At 53.3% G+C, this 23,167-nt stretch overlaps 3 protein-coding genes across 4 annotated transcripts in view; 2 read left to right on the top strand and 1 right to left on the bottom strand.

Annotated features, from left to right (window-relative positions):
- The window catches only part of DOCK1 (dedicator of cytokinesis 1), a 367,459-nt gene that overhangs the window by 62,372 nt on the left and 281,920 nt on the right, over nucleotides 1-23,167 (bottom strand). For both annotated transcript variants that reach the window (XM_034061789.1, XM_034061790.1), the window contains exons 34-36: nucleotides 4,506-4,591; nucleotides 4,157-4,313; nucleotides 454-494 (exon numbers count right to left, since the gene is read on the bottom strand). In XM_034061789.1, the coding sequence (XP_033917680.1) occupies nucleotides 454-494; nucleotides 4,157-4,313; nucleotides 4,506-4,591 (284 nt within the window). The remainder of the gene's footprint in view (nucleotides 1-453; nucleotides 495-4,156; nucleotides 4,314-4,505; nucleotides 4,592-23,167) is intronic.
- On the top strand, nucleotides 13,401-13,976 carry LOC101879619 (interferon-like). The gene has a single exon (XM_005140070.3). It carries the CDS (start codon nucleotides 13,401-13,403, stop codon nucleotides 13,974-13,976), a length of 576 nt encoding a protein of 191 aa, XP_005140127.2.
- LOC117436057 (interferon-like) lies at nucleotides 17,482-18,059 on the top strand. Its single transcript, XM_034061799.1, has one exon. It carries the CDS (start codon nucleotides 17,499-17,501, stop codon nucleotides 18,057-18,059), a length of 561 nt encoding a protein of 186 aa, XP_033917690.1. The 5' UTR covers nucleotides 17,482-17,498.

Here is a 23,167-nt window from a genome sequence, read left to right as displayed (position 1 = left end):
AACAGGCATCAGTCATGCTATTAGTTAATAGCCCTTTTTACCCCAAGTCACATATTTTGGACCTCACCAGGAGGCAAACTTATTTTCCTCCACAGCTTACTTTGGGCTTATTTATTGGGCACGTGTCCCTGCTTATGGCAGGGGGGTTGGAACTTGATGGTCTTAAGGTCCTTTCCAACCCTAACTATTCTATGATTCTGTTCTCTTCATGTGACAACACTACTGAGGACCTCAGTGTTCATCATAATATAACTGAAGGAGAAGGGGGACAAAACATACGTCACGACTCTGATTTCTCACACTCGCTGTTTTCCAGGTAGGTTGTTAATGTACCTAAGGTTCAAGGTATGGTTTTTAACCTCTTTTCCCTCAGCTGACTGCTTAACATGAGCTTAATTTCCTCCATTACCCTACAGAGAGGCAAGCAGTTAGTCACCGGTCGTGAGTACAAACCTGATGTACATTTCTTCTCTCTCGATCTCCTTGTAGAAGTTCTGAAAAACAACATCATTTTGTTACAAAGCCTTTGATTTCACAGCCTGGGATGTACACAGAACATGCTCTGAATTAAAAATTCATAGCTGTGGAACACCGACCTCAAAACTGCAAAATGAAATTTGCCTCCAGTGCTAGAACACAAGTTATTCAACGCGCAAAGTCGAACGCTGTGATGTTTCATGATGTACCGTATTAGGGCTTATGTCTCATTGTAAAGGTTAAGATTTGGAAGAGTTTTACTGCTAGAAATGTGCTTCTGGCATTTGCAAGTAACACATCAGGAACCGTTTGCACTTGAAACTTTGCAGTATGCAAACCCATCACTTCTAAGCAACAACTGTGGTATGGATTTAAAACCCCAAGCCTTAGTTGAGCAATACATCATCTGCCCTTGAATTCTAATAGTTCCTCTGGAAATAAAAAGTTGGATTAGTGTTATTTATCTGGTTTCATATGCCACACATTATCATCACTTTCGTCTGAAATGTTTGAATGCCTCCAGTCTTGAGATAAACTAGTTAACATGACAAATATTGGAAATGCAAGATATGATAAACTGGGTGAGATATTAAAGGCATTTCTGAATTGAGTTTAAAGTTTGCTTTCAAAAGTTAAAACATACCCAAGAAAACAAAATACAAAGAAATTTCTTTGCTGAATTAAAGTAAGTTTCAATGTGAAATGAAACCAGTCTGAGTAGCCACTGATCTAAGGACCATGGAATGGTTTGTGTGGGAAGGGCCCTTAAAGCTCCTCCAGCTCCAACCCCTGCCATGGGCAGGGACCCCTTCCACTGGAGCAGCTGCTCCAAGCCCCTGTGTCCAACCTGGCCTTGAGCACTGCCAGGGATGGGGCAGCCACAGCTTCTCTGGGCACCCTGTGCCAGCGCCTCAGCACCCTCACAGGGAACAGCTTCTGCCTAAGAGCTCAGCTTAGTCTCCCCTCGGGCAGGTTAAAGCCATTCCCCTTGGCCTGTCACTACATGCTCCTGTAAGAAATCCCTCTAATAGATGCACGATCTCAATACAAAACTGTTCCCTTTAAAAAAGAACCAAAAGACGATTGAGTCTATATTCCATTTCCAATATATTCTATATTGGAAATGATGTATTATTCCATGGACATACCATGTTAGTTGATATATAACCACTCCCTGCTTTTGACTTCAACTCCAAAGACAAACCGAACCACATGAACAATTTCTGCCAGTTTACTTTACTTGTGCTTTGATTGCTTTTTTAAAGTACAGGAGACTTCTGGGTTAGGTGGATCAATAATGTTATTGAATTTTATCCCAATATTGCTGCCAGCTGCTCTGTCCTTCTGATGCGGCTCATGTAGTGACACGAAATCAACCAAAACAGGAAGATGCTTTGGCAGCAGGCTGATGTTACATTTCCCACAGATCCCTCTCCCCTAGAAGCAGTCTCTGTGCCTACCCCATCTTTGGGGACAGATTCTCATATCCCCCTTGTGCTATGCTGGCCCACACGTGTATGGCTCTGCAGCCAATTGGGCAAGCAAATGGAGGGGATGAAAAGTAACCAGAGGGGAAGAGCCTGAGCTTTCAGCAAGATCCCTCCTTAAATTTTCCCCATCCCTGGCAGTGTTCAAGGCCAGGTTGGACACAGGGGCTTGGAGCAGCTGCTCCTGTGGAAGGGGACCCTGCCCATGGCAGGGAGCTGGGGCTGGATGAGGTTTAAGGTCCCTTCCAACACAAACCAGGCTGGGATTCAATGATCTGCTCTGCTGCCTTGATGGCATGTTTGCTTTCACCAGGATTGCCAGCAGTTGGAATGAGGGAATGGAGACAGCTTGTATTTTATTTTTTAACATTAGCACTGGCTTAAATGCATATTAAAACCTCTGACTTAAACTGCAGTCAATATAGGCAAACTTAACCCCGTGAAAGCCTCTGCTTTCCCAATTACTAACTCTTTGAGACCTCAGGTGGGAATTGTGCCGAGTATCAGCCCTGGGTTGGCGTAAATTTCACTTCAGGTGCCTGGAGAATGATGAAAGGGCTCAGTTGACCCTGGAGGGCAAATGGGACTTTAAAATCAAGCTCCAGTTTTAAATCACGCCTACTGAAAGCGAGGGGAAGTTCTGCCCTGAGATGCTTTCCTGCATTTCCTGCAGACTTCAATGCGTGGCTGTCTCACAGTGATTTAACTTGGCAGCAGTAAGTCACCCACAATGTTTGTCGTCTACAAATACTTGACGAATTCAGATGACAAAAATCAGCATCAGGAGATGCTGTTACAGACACTCAGAGCAAACCAAACCAACCCCCACGTGTGCCATCGGTCCCCCTGCGCTTGGTACAGAGGGGATTACTCGGAGGAGACTCGGAGTATTATGATGAAGGGAAATAAATTCACCTTCCCAAGGAAATGTTCCCAGGTTTATAAATTGTTGTCATGTTTGAAAGCATTCAGTGCCTGTGATTTTTATTTCCTTGGTAGAACTGGCAGCTTTTCTTACTCCAATTCTGCTTGGGAGGATGCTGTGACTTTTCTATGGGCAAACTAATGGCACTTACTAGATCAAAACCTGGTGACAACTTTCCAGGTCTCTCCTTTTTACCATTTCCTAAATGTTCTTTTGTGCTCAGAGAGGAAAAACAAACTAAACTCCCAATATTTGATTTGATATCTCCATCTTCTCTCCCATCCTAATGGGCACCATTTAACTTACAGCTTACGCAACAGTGCAGCACAATGGTTGCAGTACACAGACTGAGGCTGTCTGCATTATGTGCAAGCACTAAAGCTACAAACTATTTACTCTGCTCTTTCCAGACCAGCATGAACAAAATCCATCAGCCACAGCACATAAATGATAATCACTGTCTGTGCCCCACATATTTAAGCTACATAAAAGCTTTGGTAATGATATGGAGATGAAAGCTCTGAATACTTCATTGCTAACAGTTTGATACTGAGTCCCACTGGAAAAATCAAATCCAGCTAGCACTATGTTTGGGTGGTTTCTAAAACGTGTTTTGCTATTTTTCCATATGGGCTGATTTTGTGTTAGTAAAATCTTAGACTCTCATGCTTCCACTGAGGAGCATAATGTGAGTGCTATGGGGAGAACTTCAGCACTTCTAACTCCAGCCTAAATGGACAAAGGTTTCTAGTATAGAGTAGATACTCCAGACTTTCTAGAGCTCGCAGGAGGAGATTTCACATCAGTGAGGACAACAACCCCAGCTTTTTTCTGCTGTGAATGAATTAGTAGCACTCAAATTTCCTCAAAAATCTGAATATGAAAGCTGAGCAATGAGCATAATACAAATGGGATTGCAAATGCATGAAGATTTCAGTAGTAAACTGCGTATTACTCCAATGTTCTGTACGTCAAAGTGGTTTTCTGCATAAAGTTGTTTGTACATCAATTCTAAATGTCAATGAACAGCCCTCAAAGATCAGGCTCTGAAACATTTCTTGTTAAATCTTCCCTTAGAATCAATTAAAGAAGGAATAATCCATGTTTTCCTAGATTTACCTTCATTAAAAAAGGAAAGAAACACAAAAGTACTTCAAAGTTTCATGAAGCTCCCAATACATCCTCTTCTTTTACACAACTCTTTTGTTAAAGGGGCAAAATGAAGAATGCAACAGTCATTTCAGGCTGGGGACATATCTTTGCTTACCAGCACGTTGACAGTACAGCTCATGCGGTTCTCCTTGTTCTCATCATGCATTATGGTCCTGTAGTCCAACAACCTCTCCATTAAGCGCACCACGAGTTTCACAAAGGTTTCTCCACTCTTAGCAAGGTATTTGTGCTTCCTGCAGTGCTCCAAGAGGCTGAAAAACCAATTCCATTCATCTTGTTAACCCACATATCCAAGAAACCCCTTCGACTCAGGTGCAATCTTAAATACTGTGCATCATTAACAGGTTTTAATTCTTTCTGGCCTACAAAGTTCATTGTGTTCTAATAGCTCCCATGCTCCTGCCTTTACTGTGACATAAATCTCGCCGTTCCTCAACACTTACATTTTGTCAAATAACACTTTGTACTGTTCATCTCCTCGGCCTCCTTCCACTTCATGATCCAGTTTGGTGATGATCTCATTTTCAAACTATAATTAAACAAAGCAAGCGTAAATAATCAGATGGCAAATCTTTCACTTCATTACTGTAGGCTCAATGGTTCACACACTGGTTGGGTACCTCAGTGAGATGTTTAGTCACTATTTTAAAGCCTGATTGACTTTAGGAGTTTGCAGCCGCTGGTATTAGAGCATTCACAATGATGACCTGCCCTATAAGGATGTTTTTTGTTGAAGAAATCATTGGTCATGTAGTTAAATGATGTGTAAATATTTGCATTATGAGGAGGTTAATGACAAGAGTGAAGGCAGGGAAAAGGAAGACACAAAGCCAGGCACAGTATGTTCCCTGCAATAATGGCAACAGCAACAAAAGGTAAATACAAAAATGCTGAAAGCTCTATGGGAGACGATATGTAACACCTAAGGCTGGATAGATCAGACACATGCACACCCCAGCATAGAATCACAGCATCCTGGAATGGTTTGTGTTGGAAGGAACCTTAAAGCTCATCCAGCTCTAACCCCTGCCATGGGCAGGGACCCTTTCCACTGGAGCAGCTGCTCCAAGCCCCTGTGTACAACCTGGCCTTGAACACTGCAAGGGATGGGGCAGCCACAGCTTCTCTGGGCACCCAGAGTGAGCTCTTGGAACTGCCCCATTCCTCTCCTTTAAGCACACAGGCCTGTCACCAATCACCTCTGATATGTCTCACCCTCAACACAAGAATACACTTTGGCCTCCAGAGAAAACCACATCACGGAAAAGAAAACATTCAATAACACATAGAAATGATGCACCAACAGTGAGAAAACCAAGAACTTAGACAGAAACAGAGAACTGTCACAAAGAACCCAAAAAGAGAATAACCAGTGATGTCATCACTGAAGACAATGACGTAGTGGCACGAAACCAGAGACTGAAAGTCAAACCCCACAGACCCTACTGCAGCCCAGCAAAAGGAAAAGGGACTTGGCAGGAAGGGAAATCCAGCACAACACAACTGGAAACAGACAGAGCCACAGAGGCAAAGCAGAAACCACAACAAAACTCACCAGCAGCACAAGCGCCGCACATCTGCCTGCCCCTGAACTTCCCCATCTCCACAAACCACTACGCCAAAACCCCTGCCGTAAGCGGCACCAACCAAAACACAACCCCAAAGCACGGCCAAGGACTTCCCCACACACACCCACCCCACAAAAGGCTCTTCCCCACGAGGAGCACAGACCCCAGCCCAAACTGGAAACCACAACCGAAAACTGGCCGCAAGTGGAAAGCAGGGAAGGAAGGGGAAGCCAAACCGCGGTGGCACCACATAAAGCTGCCACCCGCCAGCAGCCCCAGCACACAGCCTGCTCGCACCACCACCGACACGCAGCACCCCCAGGCAGCACCCACAGCCACACCATGCCTGCGCCCGCAACACCACACACCCGCCTTGGGCTCGGCACCCAACTACTCCTGCTCCTCCTGACGGCTCTGGCCACCGGCCTCGCCTGCCACCACCAGCCTGCCCACGATGCCACCTTCCCCTGGCGCAGCCTCCAGCTCCTCCAGGCCATGGCTCCCAGCCCCACACAGCCCTGCCACCACCAGCAGCCGCCCCTCTTCCCCGACACCCTCCTGCACAGCACCCACCCGCAGCAAGCCGCTGCCACCGCCCTCCGCATACTCCAGCACCTCTTCCACACCCTCAGCAGCCCCAGCACCCCCCAGCACTGGCACAACCACCCGCGCCAACAGCTCCTCAACGGCCTCCAGCACCGCATCCAGCGCCTCCAGCACTGCCTGCCGCACAACGCCACACTCTTCCCGCAACAAGGGCCCCGCAACCCGCTCCTCACCATCAACAAATACTTCCGACACATCCACCACTTCCTGCGCGCCCACAACCACAGCGCCTGCGCCTGGGACCACGTCCGCCTCGAAGCTCGCCTCTGCTTCCAGCACGTGCACAACCTCACCCGCACCGCCCGCACTTAGCCCGGACACCCCACGCTCCCGCACCGACCCCACACCGGCACCACGGCGGCAGCGCCCGCACGCACGCACCCACCTCAGGCCTTCGGCACCCTCCGCAACAGCCACGGACACAGCCGCCCCCACCCCGTGGCTCCGGCACCCGCTGCTCCCCACACACCTGCTCTATTTATTGGCACTCGCTGCCACCTATTTATTCACTATTGATTCACACCAAATAAAGACCTCTTGACAAAACGCCACCACTGCCTCTCTTCTCACAACCGCAACAACCTCTCCTTCGCCCGTGGGGAACACACTTCTCCCCAGCACCAACTCCAAGCCCTGCTCCAAACACCCATCTCAACACCCCATGCCCGCACTTGCACTTGACACCCCTCCAAAGAGCCAGGTGCTTCCCAACACCTCTTTGCAAAGCCTCTGGCAGACTTCAGCAGCCATCCTCTGCACCACCAATGCCCCGACATTGGCATCCTCAATGTCTTCCACCACCCAGCCCACTTCACACCCAAGGAGGATCACCGCTGCCTCTGCTCTACTCACTACACGCAAGGACCTCTTGAGCCGCTCCCGGGGCAGCAGCACAAACACCACCGCAGCCTCAGAACACATCTCTGAGCAGGAAAGGCTCAGAGAGTTGGGCCTGTGCATGACACAAGACTCCAGAGACAACTTCCAGTGGCCTTTAAGGGCCTTACGAGAACCATGGGGACAGCCCTTCCAACAGGGCCTGTCGCCATCGCACAAGGAGCGAGGCCTTGACGCTGACAAGAGCCGACATTCAGCCCAGCTACAAGGAGGATGCTGTTTAGCATGACCGTGCTAAAAACCTCCCCCAGGTTGCTCAGACCAATGGCAGATGCCCCATCCCTGCAAACACTGCAGCTCGGCCGCTCACGGCCACAGACCCCTCGTCTGCTGGAAGGTGGCTCTGCTCACCGCTGCCCGCCTGCAACACACACAACTCCCACAGTCACTCCCAAGCCCGCACAAGCCATGCCAGGCCTCTAGGAAGCACAGGCAGAGCCCTTGGATTCCACCACGTTCCCTACTCCGGCCTCCTCACCCATCCCTCACAACAACTCTCTCGCTGTGCTGCCCAACAGACTCTCTGCAGCACCAGCCCTTGTAGGGCAACACGCGCAAGGGCCCAGCCACGAACATCCACCATGGCCCTGCCTCCTGCACCCACGGCGGCACCTGGCAACGCCACATCATCCTGCACCTTCCAGCACCCCACATCATCCTGCACCTTCCAGCACCCCACATCATCCTGCACCTTCCAGCACCCGACATCATCCTGCACCTTCCAGCACCCCAAGCACAGCCACCAACAACACAACACTGCCCGACATCACCGTGGCTCCCAGCCCAACAATGCCCTGACACCACAACCAGCACCACACACGCCTTTCCCTGCTGCAAAACGCTGCACAACTCACAGTCACACAATCACTGAATCCTTACGGTGGGAAGGCATCTCCAGTAATGCTTCTTTTTGGGCAATGTTAGATCACAGCATCCCAGGTTGGAAGGGACCTCAAGGATTATCTGGTCCAACCTCTCTTGGCAAAAGCATGTCCTAGAGCAGACGGCCCAACATTAAGTTTCCCACTGAATCTTAACAGTGTCCAACACTGGGAAATCCACCACTTCCCTGGGGAAGGCAAACTGAAGTGGGCACTAGAATGCATCTTCAATGCAAACTAGATAACTCAATGGATTTTTGATGATTACAGAGGCTTTTATCTCCTGACACTCCACCTGCACTCCTGGGACCACCTTCGGGAAAAGCAGCACAACAGGGTGTGCAGGTACTTCACCAAGAGCACAAGAGGCCACGGGGATGCTGGGAGGGCTGCTGCACCTTTGCTCTAGAGACAGGCTCAGGGAGCCGGCCCTGCCAAGCCTCAACAAGAGAAGACTGCGCAAAGACCTTACAGGAGCTTTCACTGCCCAAAGGCTCCGACAAGGAATACCCAGAGGGTTGGTTCTTCTGCAAGGGCCTGCTGGGAAAGAACAAAGAGGAATGCCTTTAAACTGACACAGATTAGAGTTCTACTAGAAATCAGGAAGAAAGTCTTCACCATCAGGGTGCTCAGACAGTGGCACAGGTCACCCAGAGCCAGCTGTTGGAGCTGCCCCATTCCTCTCCTTTAGGCACACAGGGCTGTCACCAATCACCTCTCATATGTCTCACCCTCAACACAAGAATACACTTAGGGCCTCCAGAGTAAACCACATCACTGAAAAAAACCATTCAATAACACATAGAAATGATGTATCAACAGTGAGAAAACCAAGAACTTAGAAACAGAGAAGTGTCACAAAGAACCCAAAAAGAGAATAACCAGTGATGTCATCACTGAAGACAATGACGTAGTGGCACGAAACCAGAGACTGAAAGTCAAACCCCACAGACCCTACTACAGCCCAGCAAAAGGAAAAGGGACTTGGCAGGAAGGGAAATCCAGCACAACACAACTGGAAACAGACAGAGCCACAGAGGCAAAGCAGAAACCACAACAAAACTCACCAGCAGCACAAGCGCCGCACATCTGCCTGCCCCTGAACTTCCCCATCTCCACCAACCACTACGCCAAAACCCCTGCTGTAAGCGGCACCAACCAAAACACAACCCCAAAGCACGGCCAAGGACTTCCCCACACACAGCCACCCCACAAAAGGCTCTTCCCCATGAGGAGCACAGACCCCAGCCCAAACTGGAAACCACAACCGAAAACTGGCCGCAAGTGGAAAGCAGGGAAGGAAGGGGAAGCCAAACCGCGGTGGCACCACATAAAGCTGCCACCCGCCAGCAGCCCCAGCACACAGCCCGCTCGCACCACCACCGACACGCAGCACCCCCAGGCAGCACCCACAGCCACACCATGCCTGCGCCCGCAACACCACACACCCGCCTTGGGCTCCTGCTCCTCCTGACGGCTCTTGCCACCGGCCTCGCCTGCCACCACCAGCCTGCCCACGACGCCACCTTCCCCTGGCGCAGCCTCCAGCTCCTCCAGGCCATGGCTCCCAGCCCCACACAGCCCTGCCACCACCAGCAGCCGCCCCTCTTCCCCGACACCCTCCTGCACAGCACCCACCCGCAGCAAGCCGCTGCCACCGCCCTCCGCATACTCCAGCACCTCTTCCACACCCTCAGCAGCCCCAGCACCCCCCAGCACTGGCACAACCACCCGCGCCAACAGCTCCTCAACGGCCTCCAGCACCGCATCCAGCGCCTCCAGCACTGCCTGCCGCACAACGCCACGCTCTTCCCGCAACAAGGGCCCCGCAACCCGCTCCTCACCATCAACAAATACTTCCGACACATCCACCACTTCCTGCGCGCCCACAACCACAGCGCCTGCGCCTGGGACCACGTCCGCCTCGAAGCTCGCCTCTGCTTCCAGCATGTGCACAACCTCACCCGCACCGCCCGCACTTAGCCCGGACACCCCACGCTCCCGCACCGACCCCACACCGGCACCACGGCGGCAGCGCCCGCACGCACGCACCCACCTCGGGCCTCCAGCACCCTCAGCAACAGCCACGGACACAGCCGCCCCCACCCCGCGGCTCCGGCACCCGCTGCTCCCCACACACCTGCTCTATTTATTGGCACTCGCTGCCACCTATTTATTCACCTCTTGATTCACACCAAATAAAGACCTCTTGACAAAACGCCACCACTGCCTCTCTTCTCACAAGCGCAACAACCTCTCCTTCGCCCGTGGGGAACACACTTCTCCCCAGCACCTACTCTAAGCCCTGCTCCAAACACCCATCTCAACACCCCATGCCTGCACTTGCACTTGCCACCCCTCCAAAGAGCCACGCGCTTCCCAACACCTCTTTGCAAAGCCTCTGGCAGACTTCAGCAGCCATCCCCTGCACCACCAATACCCCGACATTGGCATCCTCAATGTCTTCCACCACCCAGCCCACTTCACACCCAAGGAGGATCACCGCTGCCTCTGCTCTACTCACTACACGCAAGGACCTCTTGAGCCGCTCCCGGGGCAGCAGCACAAACACCACCGCAGCCTCAGAACACATCTCTGAGCAGGAAAGGCCCAGAGAGTTGAGCCTGTGCACGAGAGAAGACTCCAGAGACAACTTCCAGCAGCCTTTAAGGGCCTTACGAGAACCATGGGGACAGCCCTTCCAACAGGGCCTGTCGCCATCGCACAAGGCGCAAGGCCTTGACGCTAACAAGAGCCGACATTCAGCCCAGCTACAAGGAGGATGCTGTTTAGCATGACCGTGCTAAAAACCTCCCCCAGGTTGCTCAGACAAATGGCAGATGCCCCATCCCTGCAAACACTGCAGCTCAGCCGCTCACGGCCACAGACCCCTCGTCTGCTGGAAGGTGGCTCTGCTCACCGCTGCCCGCCTGCAACACACACAACTCCCACAGTCACTCCCAAGCACACACAAGCCATGCCAGGCCTCTAGGAAGCACAGGCAGAGCCCTTGGATTCTACCACGTTCGCCTACATTGTCGTTAGTCTGTATTTTTAGCCCCTACATACCTATAAAATCCCTTCCTATTATCTTTAACATCCCTTGCCCAGTTTTGCTCCAATTGGGCCTTAGCTATCCTAACTCGGTCCCCAACTACCCAGACAACATCCTGTATTCATCCCAGGCCACCTGTCCTTCTTTCCACCTTTTATAAGCCTCTTTTTTCTTGTGAATTTTTCTCAGCAGCTCCTTATCCATCCAAGGAGGTCTCCTGGCCCTCCTGCTGCACTTCCTTCTGGTCGGAACACTCTGCAACACTCCTGAGCTTGTAGCAGGTGATCCTTGAATATTAACGAAGAGTCTTGGCCCCCCCTGCCCTCTAGGGCTATATACCACAGAACCTTGCTAAGCAGGTTCCTGAAGAGGCCAAAGTCTGCTCTCTTGAAGTCCAGGACAGTGAGCTTACTGCACGCTCTTCTCACTGTCTTGAGGACCTCAAATTCGACCATCTCATGATCACTGCATCCAAGACTTCCCTGGAGACTCACATTTCAAATGAGCCCTTCCCTGCTGGTGAGCACGAGGTCAAGCAGGGCACCTCTCCTCGTCGGCTCCTTTATTGCTTGCAGAAGGAAGTTGTCTTCCACACAATCGAGAAACCTCCTGGATTGCTTGTGCCAGGCTGTACCATGGCCCCAACAGATGTCAGGGTGGTTGAAGTCCCCCATGAGAACAAGGGCCTGGGAGCGTGAGGCTTTTCCTATTTGTCTGTAGAGTTCTTCATGCACAGGTTCCTCTTGATCAGGCGGTCTGTAACATATCCCCACAGTAATGTGTCCTGTCACCGATTTCCCCTTAACCCTGACCCACAAACTTTCTGTTAACTGATCACCTGTCCCCAGACAGAGTTCCATACTCTCTAGCCTATCCCTAGTCGACATGCAGAGGGGCCCAAACAGCCCTGAAAACCGGCCAGGGCAAACCCCGTCAAGTTCAACATGGCCAAGTGCAACGTTCGCCCTGCACGTGGGTCACGGCAATCCCAAACACAGCTCCAGGCTGGACAGAGAACGCATTGAGAGCAGCTCTGAGGACAAGACCTCGGTGTCTGGCTTGAGGAGAACCTGTGTGACCTAGCTGTGTGCGCTCGCAGCCCAGGAAGCCAGCGCACCCTGGCTGCATCGCAAGGAGCGTGACGAGCAGGGGGAGGCAGGCAGGGCATTCTCCCCATCAGCTCCTCTCTCCTGACACTCCACCTGCACTCCCGGGACCACCTCCCGGAAAAGCAGCACAACAGGGTGTGCAGCTGCTTCACCGAGAGCACAAGAGGCCACGGGGATGCTGGGAGGGCTGCTGCACCTTTGCTCTAGAGACAGGCTCAGGGAGCCGGACCTGCCAAGCCTCAACAAGAGAAGACTGCGCAAAGACCTTACAGGAGCTTTCACTGCCCAAAGACTCCGACAAGGAATACACAGAGGGTTGGTTCTTCTGCAAGGGCCTGCTGGGAAAGAACAAAGAGGAATGCCTTTAAACTGACACAGATTAGAGTTTTACTAGAAATCAGAAAGAAAGTCTTCACCATCAGGGTGCTCAGACAGCGGCACAGGTCACCCAGAGCCAGCTGTTGGAGCTGCCCCATTCCTCTCCTTTAAGCACACAGGGCTGTCACCAATCACCTCTGATATGTCTCACCCTCAACACAAGAATACACTTAGGGCCTCCAGAGAAAACCACATCACTGAAAAAAAACTTTCAATAACACATAGAAATGATGCACCAACAGTGAGAAAACCAAGAACTTAGACAGAAACAGAGAAGTGTCACAAAGAACCCAAAAAGAGAATAACCAGTGATGTCATCACTGAAGACAATGACGTAGTGGCACGAAACCATAGACTGAAAGTCAAACCCCACAGACCCTACTACAGCCCAGCAAAAGGAAAAGGGACTTGGCAGGAAGGGAAATCCAGCACAACACAACTGGAAACAGACAGAGCCACAGAGGCAAAGCAGAAACCACAACAAAACTCACCAGCAGCACAAGCGCCGCACATCTGCCTGCCCTGAACTTCCCATCTCCACCAACCACTACGCCAAAACCCCTGCCATAAGCGGCACCAACCAAAACACAACCCCAAAGCACGGCCAAGGACTTCCCCACACGCAGCCACCCCACAAAAGGCTCTTCCCCACGAGCAGCACAGACCCCAGCCCAAACTGGAAACCACAACCGAAAACTGGCCGCAAGTGGAAAGCAGGGAAGGAAGGGGAAACCAAACCGCGCTGGCAGCACATAAAGCTGCCACACGCCAGCAGCCCCAGCACACAGCCCGCTCGCACCACCACCGACACGCAGCACCCCCAGGCAGCACCCACAGCCACACCATGCCTGCGCCCGCAACACCACACACCCGCCTTGGGCTCGGCGCCCAACCGCTCCTGCTCCTCCTGACGGCTCTCGCCACCGGCCTCGCCTGCCACCACCAGCCTGCCCACGACGCCACCTTCCCCTGGCGCAGCCTCCAGCTCCTCCAGGCCATGGCTCCCAGCCCCACACAGCCCTGCCACCACCAGCAGCCGCCCCTCTTCCCCGACACCCTCCTGCACAGCACCCACCCGCAGCAAGCCGCCGCCACCGCCCTCCGCATCCTCCAGCACCTCTTCCACACCCTCAGCAGCCCCAGCACCCCCCAGCACTGGCACAACCACCCACGCCAACAGCTCCTCAACGGCCTCCAGCACCGCATCCAGCGCCTCCAGCACTGCCTGCCGCACAACGCCACGCTCTTCCCGCAACAAGGGCCCCGCAACCCGCTCCTCACCATCAACAAATACTTCCGACACATCCACCACTTCCTGCGCGCCCACAACCACAGCGCCTGCGCCTGGGACCACGTCCGCCTCGAAGCTCGCCTCTGCTTCCAGCACGTGCACAACCTCACCCGCACCGCCCGCACTTAGCCCGGACACCCCACGCTCCCGCACCGACACCACACCGGCACCACGGCGGCAGCACACGCACGCACGCACCCACCTCGGGCCTCCAGCACCCTCCGCAACAGCCACGGACACAGCCGCCCCCACCCCGCGGCTCCAGCACCCGCTGCTCCCCACACACCTGCTCTATTTATTGGCACTCGCTGCCACCTATTTATTCACCTCTTGATTCACACCAAATAAAGACCTCTTGACAAAACGCCACCACTGCCTCTCTTCTCACAAGCGCAACAACCTCTCCTTCACCCGTGGGGAACACACTTCTCCCCAGCACCTACTCCAAGCCCTGCTCCAAACACCCATCTGAACACCCCATGCACGCACTTGCACTTGCCACCCCTCCAAAGAGCCACGCGCTTCCCAACACCTCTTTGCAAAGCCTCTGGCAGACTTCAGCAGCCATCCTCTGCACCACCAATCCCCCGACATTGGCATCCTCAATGTCTTCCACCACCCAGCCCACTTCACACACATGGAGGATCACCGCCGCCTCTGCTCTACTCACTACAGGCAAGGACCTCTTGAGCCGCTCCCGTGGCAACAGCACAAACACCAGCGCAGCCTCAGAACACATCTCTGAGCAGGAAAGGCCCAGAGAGTTGGGCCTGTGCACGACACAAGACTCCAGAGACAACTTCCAGCGGCCTTTAAGGGCCTTACGAGAACCATGGGGACAGCCCTTCCAACAGGGCCTGTTGCCATCGCACAAGGAGCAAGGCCTTGACGCTAACAAGAGCCGACATTAAGGCCAACTACAAGGAGGATGCTGTTTAGCATGACCGTATGTCGTGGTTTAAACCAAGTCCCCCAATTTCCAGAGAGTTAGGAAGGAGAATCCAAGGAATGTAGCCCCCACGGATTGAGATAAGAATGATTTAATAGCTAAGGCATAACACAATAGTAATGATACAGCCAATAACAAGCGAAAAGAATACAACACCCCACCAGCCACCGACCCATAACTCACTCCACCCTGCCCGGCCGAGCACCGTGTGCTCCCTCCTCCATTTTCCTCTAGAACTCCACCCCTCCAGCCCTCTCTTTCCCAGTATGCATCCTGGGCATCACGTGCTATGGTATGGAATACCTCATTGGCTAGCCTGGGTCATGTGTCCTGTCTTTCCTTCCTCTCAGCCTCCCCTCCTCCACCTGGCTGGAGCATGTGCTCAGAAAAAGCCTTGAACAAAAACACCCTCAAAACATGCTCGCTATCAAGCAACTGTTCCCAGCCCAGAAGTCAAACCACAGCACTGCACATGCTACAAGAAGGAGAAAAATGACTGCTACAGCTGAACCCATGACACCGTGCTAAAAAAATCCAAGACGTTGCTCAGACAAATGGCAGATGCCCCATCCCTGCAAACACTGCAGCTCGGCCGCTCACGGCCACAGACCCCTTGTCTGCTGGAAGGTGGCTCTGCTCACCGCTGGGCACCTGCAACACACACAACTCCCACAGTCACTCCCAAGCCCGCACAAGCCATGCCAGGCCTCTAGGAAGCACAGGCAGAGCCCTTGGATTCCACCACGTTCACCTACTCTGTCCTCCTCACCCGTCCCTCACAACAACTCTCTCGCTGCGCTGCCCGACAGCCTCTCTGCAGCACCAACTCTTGGAGGGCAACATGCACAAGGGCCCAGCCATGCACATCCACCATGGCCCTGCCTCCTGCACCCACAGCGGCACCTGGCAACGCCACAGCATCCTGCACCTTCCAGCACCCCACAGCATCCTGCACCTTCCAGCACCCCACATCATCCTGCACCTTCCAGCACCCCACATCATCCTGCACCTTCCAGCACCCCACATCATCCTGCACCTTCCAGCACCCCACATCATCCTGCACCTTCCAGCACCCCACAGCATCCTGCACCTTCCAGCACCCCACAGCATCCTGCACCTTCCAGCACCCCAAGCACAGCCACCAACAACACAACACTGCCCCACATCACCCTGGCTCCCAGCCCGACAATGCCCTCACACCATCACCAGCACCACACACGTCTTTCCCTGCTCCAAAACCTTGCACAACTCACAGTCACACAATCACTGAATCCTTACGGTGGGAAGGCATCTCCAGTAATACTTCTTTTTGGGCAATATTAGATCACAGCATCCCAGGTTGGAAGGGACCTCAAGGATGATCTGGTCCAACCTCTCTTGGCAAAAGCATGTCCTAGAGGAGATGGCCCAAGACTAAGTTTCCCACTGAATCTTAACAGTGTCCAACACTGGGAAATCCACCACTTCCCTGGGGAAGGCAAACTGAAGTGGGCATTAGAATGCATCTTCAATGCAAACTGGATAACTCAATGGAGTTTTAATTATTACAGAGGCTTTTATCTCCTGACACTCCACCTGCACTCCTGGGACCACCTCCTGGAAAAGCAGCACCACAGGGTGCGCAGCTGCTTCACCGAGAGCACAAGAGGCCACGTGGATGCTGGGAGGGCTGCTGCACCTTTGCTCTAGAGACAGGCTGAGGGAGCCGGCCCTGCCAAGCCTCAACAAGAGAAGACTGCGCAAAGACCTTACAGGAGCTTTCACTGCCCAAAGGCTCCGACAAGGAATACACAGAGGGTTGGTTCTTCTGCAAGGGCCTGCTGGGAAAGGACAAAGAGGAATGCCTTTAAACTGACACAGATTAGAGTTCTACTAGAAAGCAGGAAGAAAGTCTTCACCATGAGGGTGCTCAGGCAGTGGCACAGGTCACCCAGAGCCACCTGTTGGAGCTGCCCCATTCCTCTCCTTTAAGCACACAGGCCTGTCACCAATCACCTCTCATATGTCTCACCCTCAACACAAGAATACACTTAGGGACTCCAGAGAAAACCACATCACTGAGAACAAACATTCAATAACACATAGAAATGATGCACCAACTGTGAGAAAACCAAGAACTTAGAAACAGAGAAGTGTCACAAAGAACCCAAAAAGAGAATAACCAGTGATGTCATCACTGAAGACAATGACGTAGTGGCACGAAAGCAAAGAGTGAAAGTCAAACCCCACAGACCCTACTACAGCCCAGCAAAAGGAAAAGGGACTTGGCAGGAAGGGAAATCCAGCACAACACAACTGGAAACAGACAGAGCCACAGAGGCAAAGCAGAAACCACAACAAAACTCACCAGCAGCAGAAGCGCCGCACATCTGCCTGCCCCTGAACTTCCCCATCTCCACCAACCACTACGCCAAAACCCCTGCCATAAGCGGCACCAAACAAAACACAACCCCAAAGCACGGCCAAGGACTTCCCCACACGCAGCCGCCCCACAAAAGGCTCTTCCCCACGAGCAGCACAGACCCCAGCCCAAACTGGAAACCACAACCGAAAACTGGCCGCAAGTGGAAAGCAGGGAAGGAAGGGGAAGCCAAACCGCGGTGGCACCACATAAAGCTGCCACTCGGCAGCAGCCCCAGCACACAGCCTGCTCGCACCACCACCGAGACGCAGCACCCCCAGGCAGCACCCACAGCCACACCATGCCTGCGCCCGCAACACCACACACCCGCCTTGGGCTCCTGCTCCTCCTGACGGCTCTCGCCACCGGCCTCGCCTGCCACCACCAGCCTGCCCACGACGCCACCTTCCCCTGGCGCAGCCTCCAGCTCCTCCAGGCCATGGCTCCCAGCCCCACACAGCCCTGCCACCACCAGCAGCCGCCCCTCTTCCCCGACACCCTCCTGCACAGCACCCACCCGCAGCAAGCCGCCGCCACCGCCCTCCGCATACTCCAGCACCTCTTCCACACCCTCAGCAGCCCCAGCACCCCCCAGCACTGGCACAACCACCCGCGCCAACAGCTCCTCAACGGCCTCCAGCACCGCATCCAGCGCCTCCAGCACTGCCTGCCGCACAACGCCACGCTCTTCCCGCAACAAGGGCCCCGCAACCCGCTCCTCACCATCAACAAATACTTCCGACACATCCACCACTTCCTGCGCGCCCACAACCACAGCGCCTGCGCCTGGGACCACGTCCGCCTCGAAGCTCGCCTCTGCTTCCAGCACGTGCACAACCTCACCCGCACCGCCCGCACTTAGCCCGGACACCCCACGCTCCCGCACCGACACCACACCGGCACCACGGCGGCAGCGCCCGCCCGCACGCACCCACCTCGGGCCTCCAGCACCCTCCGCAACAGCCACGGACACAGCCGCCCCCACCCCGCGGCTCCGGCACCCGCTGCTCCCCACACACCTGCTCTATTTATTGGCACTCGCTGCCACCTATTTATTCACCTCTTGATTCACACCAAATAAAGACCTCTTGACAAAACGCCACCACTGCCTCTCTTCTCACAAGCGCAACAACCTCTCCTTCCCCCGTGGGGAACACACTTCTCCCCAGCACCTACTCCAAGCCCTGCTCCAAACACCCATCTCAACACCCCATGCCCGCACCTGCACTTGCCACCCCTCCAAAGAGCCACGCGCTTCCCAACACCTCTTTGCAAAGCCTCTGGCAGACTTCAGCAGCCATCCTCTGCACCACCAATGCCCCGACATTGGCATCCTCAATGTCTTCCACCACCCAGCCCACTTCACACCCAAGGAGGATCACCGCCGCCTCTGCTCTACTCACTACACGCAAGGACCTCTTGAGCCGCTCCCGGGGCAGGAGCACAAACACCACCGCAGCCTCAGAACACATCTCTGAGCAGGACAGGCCCAGAGAGTTGGGCCTGTGCACGACAGAAGACTCCAGAGACAACTTCCAGCGGCCTTTAAGGGCCTTACGAGAACCATGGGGACAGCCCTTCCAACAGGGCCTGTCGCCATCGCACAGGTAGCAAGGCCTTGACGCTAACAAGAGCCGACATTCAGCCCAGCTACAAGGAGGATGCTGTTTAGCATGACCGTGCTAAAAACCTCCCCCAGGTTGCTCAGACAAATGGCAGATGCCCCATCCCTGCAAACACTGCAGCTCGGCCGCTCACGGCTACAGACCCCTCGTCTGCTGGAAGGTGTCTCTGCTCACCGCTGCCCGCCTTCAACACACACAACTCCCACAGTCACTCCCAAGCCCGCACAAGCCATGCCAGGCCTCTAGGAAGCACAGGCAGAGCCCTTGGATTCCATCACGTTCACCTACTCCGGCCTCCTCACCCGTCCCTCACAACAACTCTCTCGCTGCGCTGCCCAACAGCCTCTCTGCAGCACCAACTCTTGGAGGGCAACACGCGCAAGGGCCCAGCCACCCACATCCACCATGGCCCTGCCTCCTGCACCCACGGCGGGACCTGGCAACGCCACATCATCCTGCACCTTCCAGCACCCCACATCATCCTGCACCTTCCAGCACCACACATCATGCTGCACCTTCCAGCACCCCACAGCATCTGGCACCTTCCAGCACCACACATCATGCTGCACCTTCCAGCACCCCACAGCATCTGGCACCTTCCAGCACCCCACAGCATCCTGCACCTTCCAGCACCCCACATCATACTGCACCTTCCAGCACCCCACAGCATCCTGCACCTTCCAGCACCCCACATCATCCTGCACCTTCCAGCACCCCACATCATCCTGCACCTTCCAGCACCCCACAGCATCCTGCACCTTCCAGCACCACACATCATCCTGCACCTTCCAGCACCCCACAGCATCCTGCACCTTCCAGCACCACACATCATCCTGCACCTTCCAGCACCCCACAGCATCCTGCACCTTCCAGCACCCCACAGCATCCTGCACCTTCCAGCACCCCACATCATCCTGCACCTTCCAGCACCACACATCATCCTGCACCTTCCAGCACCCGAAGCACAGCCACCAACAACACAACACTGCCCCACATCACCATGGCTCCTAGCCTGACAATGCCCTCACACCACCACCAGCACCACACACGCCTTTCCCTGCTCCAAAACCTTGCACAACTCACAGTCACACAATCACTGAATCCTTACGGTGGGAAGGCATCTCCAGTAATACTTCGTTTTGGGCAATATTAGTTCACAGCATCCCAGGTTGGAAGGGACATCAGGGATGATCTGGTCCAACCTCTCTTGGCAAAAGAATGGCCTAGAGTAGATGGCCCAACACTAAGTTTCCCACTGAATCTTAACAGTGTCCAACACTGGGAAATCCACCACATCCCTGGGGAAGGCAAACTGAAGTGGGCATTAGAATGCATCTTCAATGCAAATTGGATAACTCAATGGGTTTCTAATGATTACAGAGGCTTTTACATGCTGCTCCACTCCCTAGGGTCCAGGTTAGGGATGGATGCAAACTGCTGGTGGAGGAAGGCTCCCTCTAGGCCTGCTGCTCTGGAATGAATCTGTTCAGTCAGCTAATTTCTAATTCTTCATTAAATAAGCACAGACATCCCCAAGCTATTGTCAAGAGACCTGAGCAGAAAAGCCCAGGCTAGAAGAGAGCCTATGGCAGGGGAACAGGAGCCCATAAGTCAGTGTCAGTTTATTGACTTGTCTGCAAGTTCTGTCACTCTCACTTGCTTTAGCAGTCCCCAACTATTCCGAGGGGAAGCAAAGGGCCACCTGAATGAGAACAAAGAGTACTAACATTTTGTAAACGTCAAGAGATGTACTCTGCATCTGCAGTTAATATTAACAGCAGATAACGTCCCAATGAAAGAAGAACAAACTGTCTGCAGCTTGACACACTTCTAGACACAGGATGCACTTCCAGAAACACTGGGCTGCCTGGTCCTGTGCTGCTGTTTGAGCTATGAGCTTTCCTTCCCAGTGCTACACTGCAGCTCCTACTGTGCACCAGTAACCTATGGAATTTCTCATTATTTCCACTGAGCAAAACAACAGAATCACAGAATCCCAGACTGGTTTGGGTTGGAAGGGACCTTAAAGCTCCTCCAGTTCCAACCCCTGCCATGGGCAGGGACCCCTTACACTGGAGCAGCTTGCTCCAAGCCCCTGTGTCCAACCTGGCCTTGAACACTGCCAGGGATGGGGCAGCCACAGCTTCTCTGGGCACTCTGTGCCAGCGCCTCAGCACCCTCAACCCTCACCCAACATCACTTAACATCCCTTTTAGGCCACAGACACTGATTCGCAGTGGGATACAACTTGATAAACCTGTTAAAGAGTCACTGCAGAGGAGAAGGAAGTTGCTTCAAATAACTTAGAATCATAGAATCATAGAATAGTTAGGATTGGAAAGGACCTCAAGATCATCCAGTTCCAACCCCCTGCCATGGGCAGGGACACCTCACACTAAACCATATCACCCAAGCCTTCATCCAACCTGGTCTTGAACACTGCCAGGGATGGAGCATTCACAACCTCCCTGGGCAACCCATTCCAGTGCCTCACCACCCTAACAGTAAAGAATTTCTTCCTTATAGCCAGTCTAAACCTCTGCTGTTTAAGTTTCAGCCCATTACCCCTTGTCCTATCACTGCAGTCCCTAATGAATAGTCCCTCCCCAGCGTCCCTGTAGGCCCCCGTCAGACACTGGAAGCTGCTCTGAGGTCTCCACGCAGCCTTCTCTTCTCCAGGCTGAACAGCCCCAACTTTCTCAGCCTGTCTCCATACAGGAGCTGCTCCAGTCCCCTGATCATCCTCGTGGCCTCCTCTGGACTTGTTCCAACAGTTCCATGTCCTTTTTATGTTGAGGACACCACAACTGCACACAATACTCCAAGTGAGGTCTCACGAGAGCAGAGTAGAGGGGCAGGATCACCTCCTTCGACCTGCTGGTCATGCTCCTCTTGACACAGCCCAGGATACAGTTGCCTTCTGGGCTGTAAGCACACACTGAAGCCAGCTCATGTTCATTTTCTCATTGACCAACACCCCCAAGTCCTTCTCCACAGGACTACCATGAATTTCCTTTTTGCCCAACCTGTAGCTGTGCCTGGGATTGCTCCAACCCAGGTGCAGGACCCTGCAGTTGTCATGGCTAAACTCCACGAGGTTGGCATCAGCCCACCTCACAAGTGTGTCAAGGTCCCTCTGGATGGCATTCCTTCCCTCTAGCGTATCAACAGAACTACACAGCTTGGTGTCATCAGCAAACTTGCTGAGGGCACACTCAATCCCACTGTCCATGTCAGCGACAAAGATATTAAACAAGACTGGTCCCAACACCGATCTCTGAGGGACACCACTCGTTACTGGTCTCCAGCCAGACATTGAACTGTTGACCACAACTCTTTGAGTGCGACCATCCAGCCAGTTCTTTATCCACTGAGTGGTCCACCTATCAAATTGATGTCTCTCCAATTTACAGACAAGAATGTCATGTGGGACAGTGTCAAACGCTTTGCACGAGTCCAGGTAGATGACGTCAACTGCTCCACCTCTGTCCATCACTTTTGTAGCCCTGTCATAGAAGGCCACCAAATTGGTCAGGCAGGATTTCCCCCTAGTGAAGCCCTGCTGGCTGTCACCAAGCACCTTGTTGTTTTTCATATGCCTGAGCATGCCTTCCAAGAGAATCTGCTCCCAGATTTTGCCAGGCACAGAGGTGACACTGACTGGTCTGTAATTCCCCAGGTCATCCAGTTTCCCCTTCTTGACAATGGGGGTTATATTTCCCTTTTTCCAGTCATCAGGAACTTCACCTGACTGCCATGATTTTTCAGATATGATGGCCAGTGGCTTTGCAACTTCATTCACCAGCTCCTTCAGGACCTGTGGATGGATTTCATCAGGTCCCATGGACTTGTGTACATTCAGGTTCCCAAGATGGTCTCGAACCAGATCCTCATGTACAGTGGGCCCAAGGTCTAGGTTTTCACAGTCCCTGCGTCCGCCTTCAAAGGCTCGGGTGCTGCGGTCAGAACCTTTGCCAGTGAAGACCGAAGCAAAGAAGCCATTCAGAACCTCAGCCTTCTCCAAGTCCTGTGGAGCCAGTTCTCCTGAAAGCTTCCGGAGGGGGCCTACATTGTCCTTAGTCTGTTTTTTAGCCCCTACATAGCTATAAAATCCCTTCCTTTTAACATCCCTTGCCAAGTTTAGCTCCAATTGGGCCTTAGCTTTCCTAAACTCGGTCCCTAACTACCCAGACAACATCCTGTATTCATCCCAGGCCACCTGTCCTGGTTTCCACCTTTTATAAGCCTCTTTTTTCTTGGGAATTTTTCTCAGCAGCTCCTTATCCATCCAAGGAGGTCTCCTGATCCTCCTGCTGCATTTCCTTCTGGTCGAGATGCAACACTC

The sequence above is a fragment of the Melopsittacus undulatus genome, chromosome 4 (assembly GCF_012275295.1).
Source record: "Melopsittacus undulatus isolate bMelUnd1 chromosome 4, bMelUnd1.mat.Z, whole genome shotgun sequence".
Classification (NCBI taxonomy): Eukaryota; Metazoa; Chordata; class Aves; order Psittaciformes; family Psittaculidae; genus Melopsittacus; species Melopsittacus undulatus.
The sequence above is the reverse complement of the archived record's forward strand: the minus strand, read 5'-3'. Positions and strand labels throughout refer to the sequence as shown.

What these genes read in the sequence shown, in the direction of transcription:
- LOC117436057 (XM_034061799.1), top strand. Translation starts at nt 17,499, where the DNA reads ATGCCTGCGCCCGCAACACCACACACCCGCCTTGGGCTCCTGCTCCTC.
- LOC101879619 (XM_005140070.3), top strand. Translation starts at nt 13,401, where the DNA reads ATGCCTGCGCCCGCAACACCACACACCCGCCTTGGGCTCGGCGCCCAA.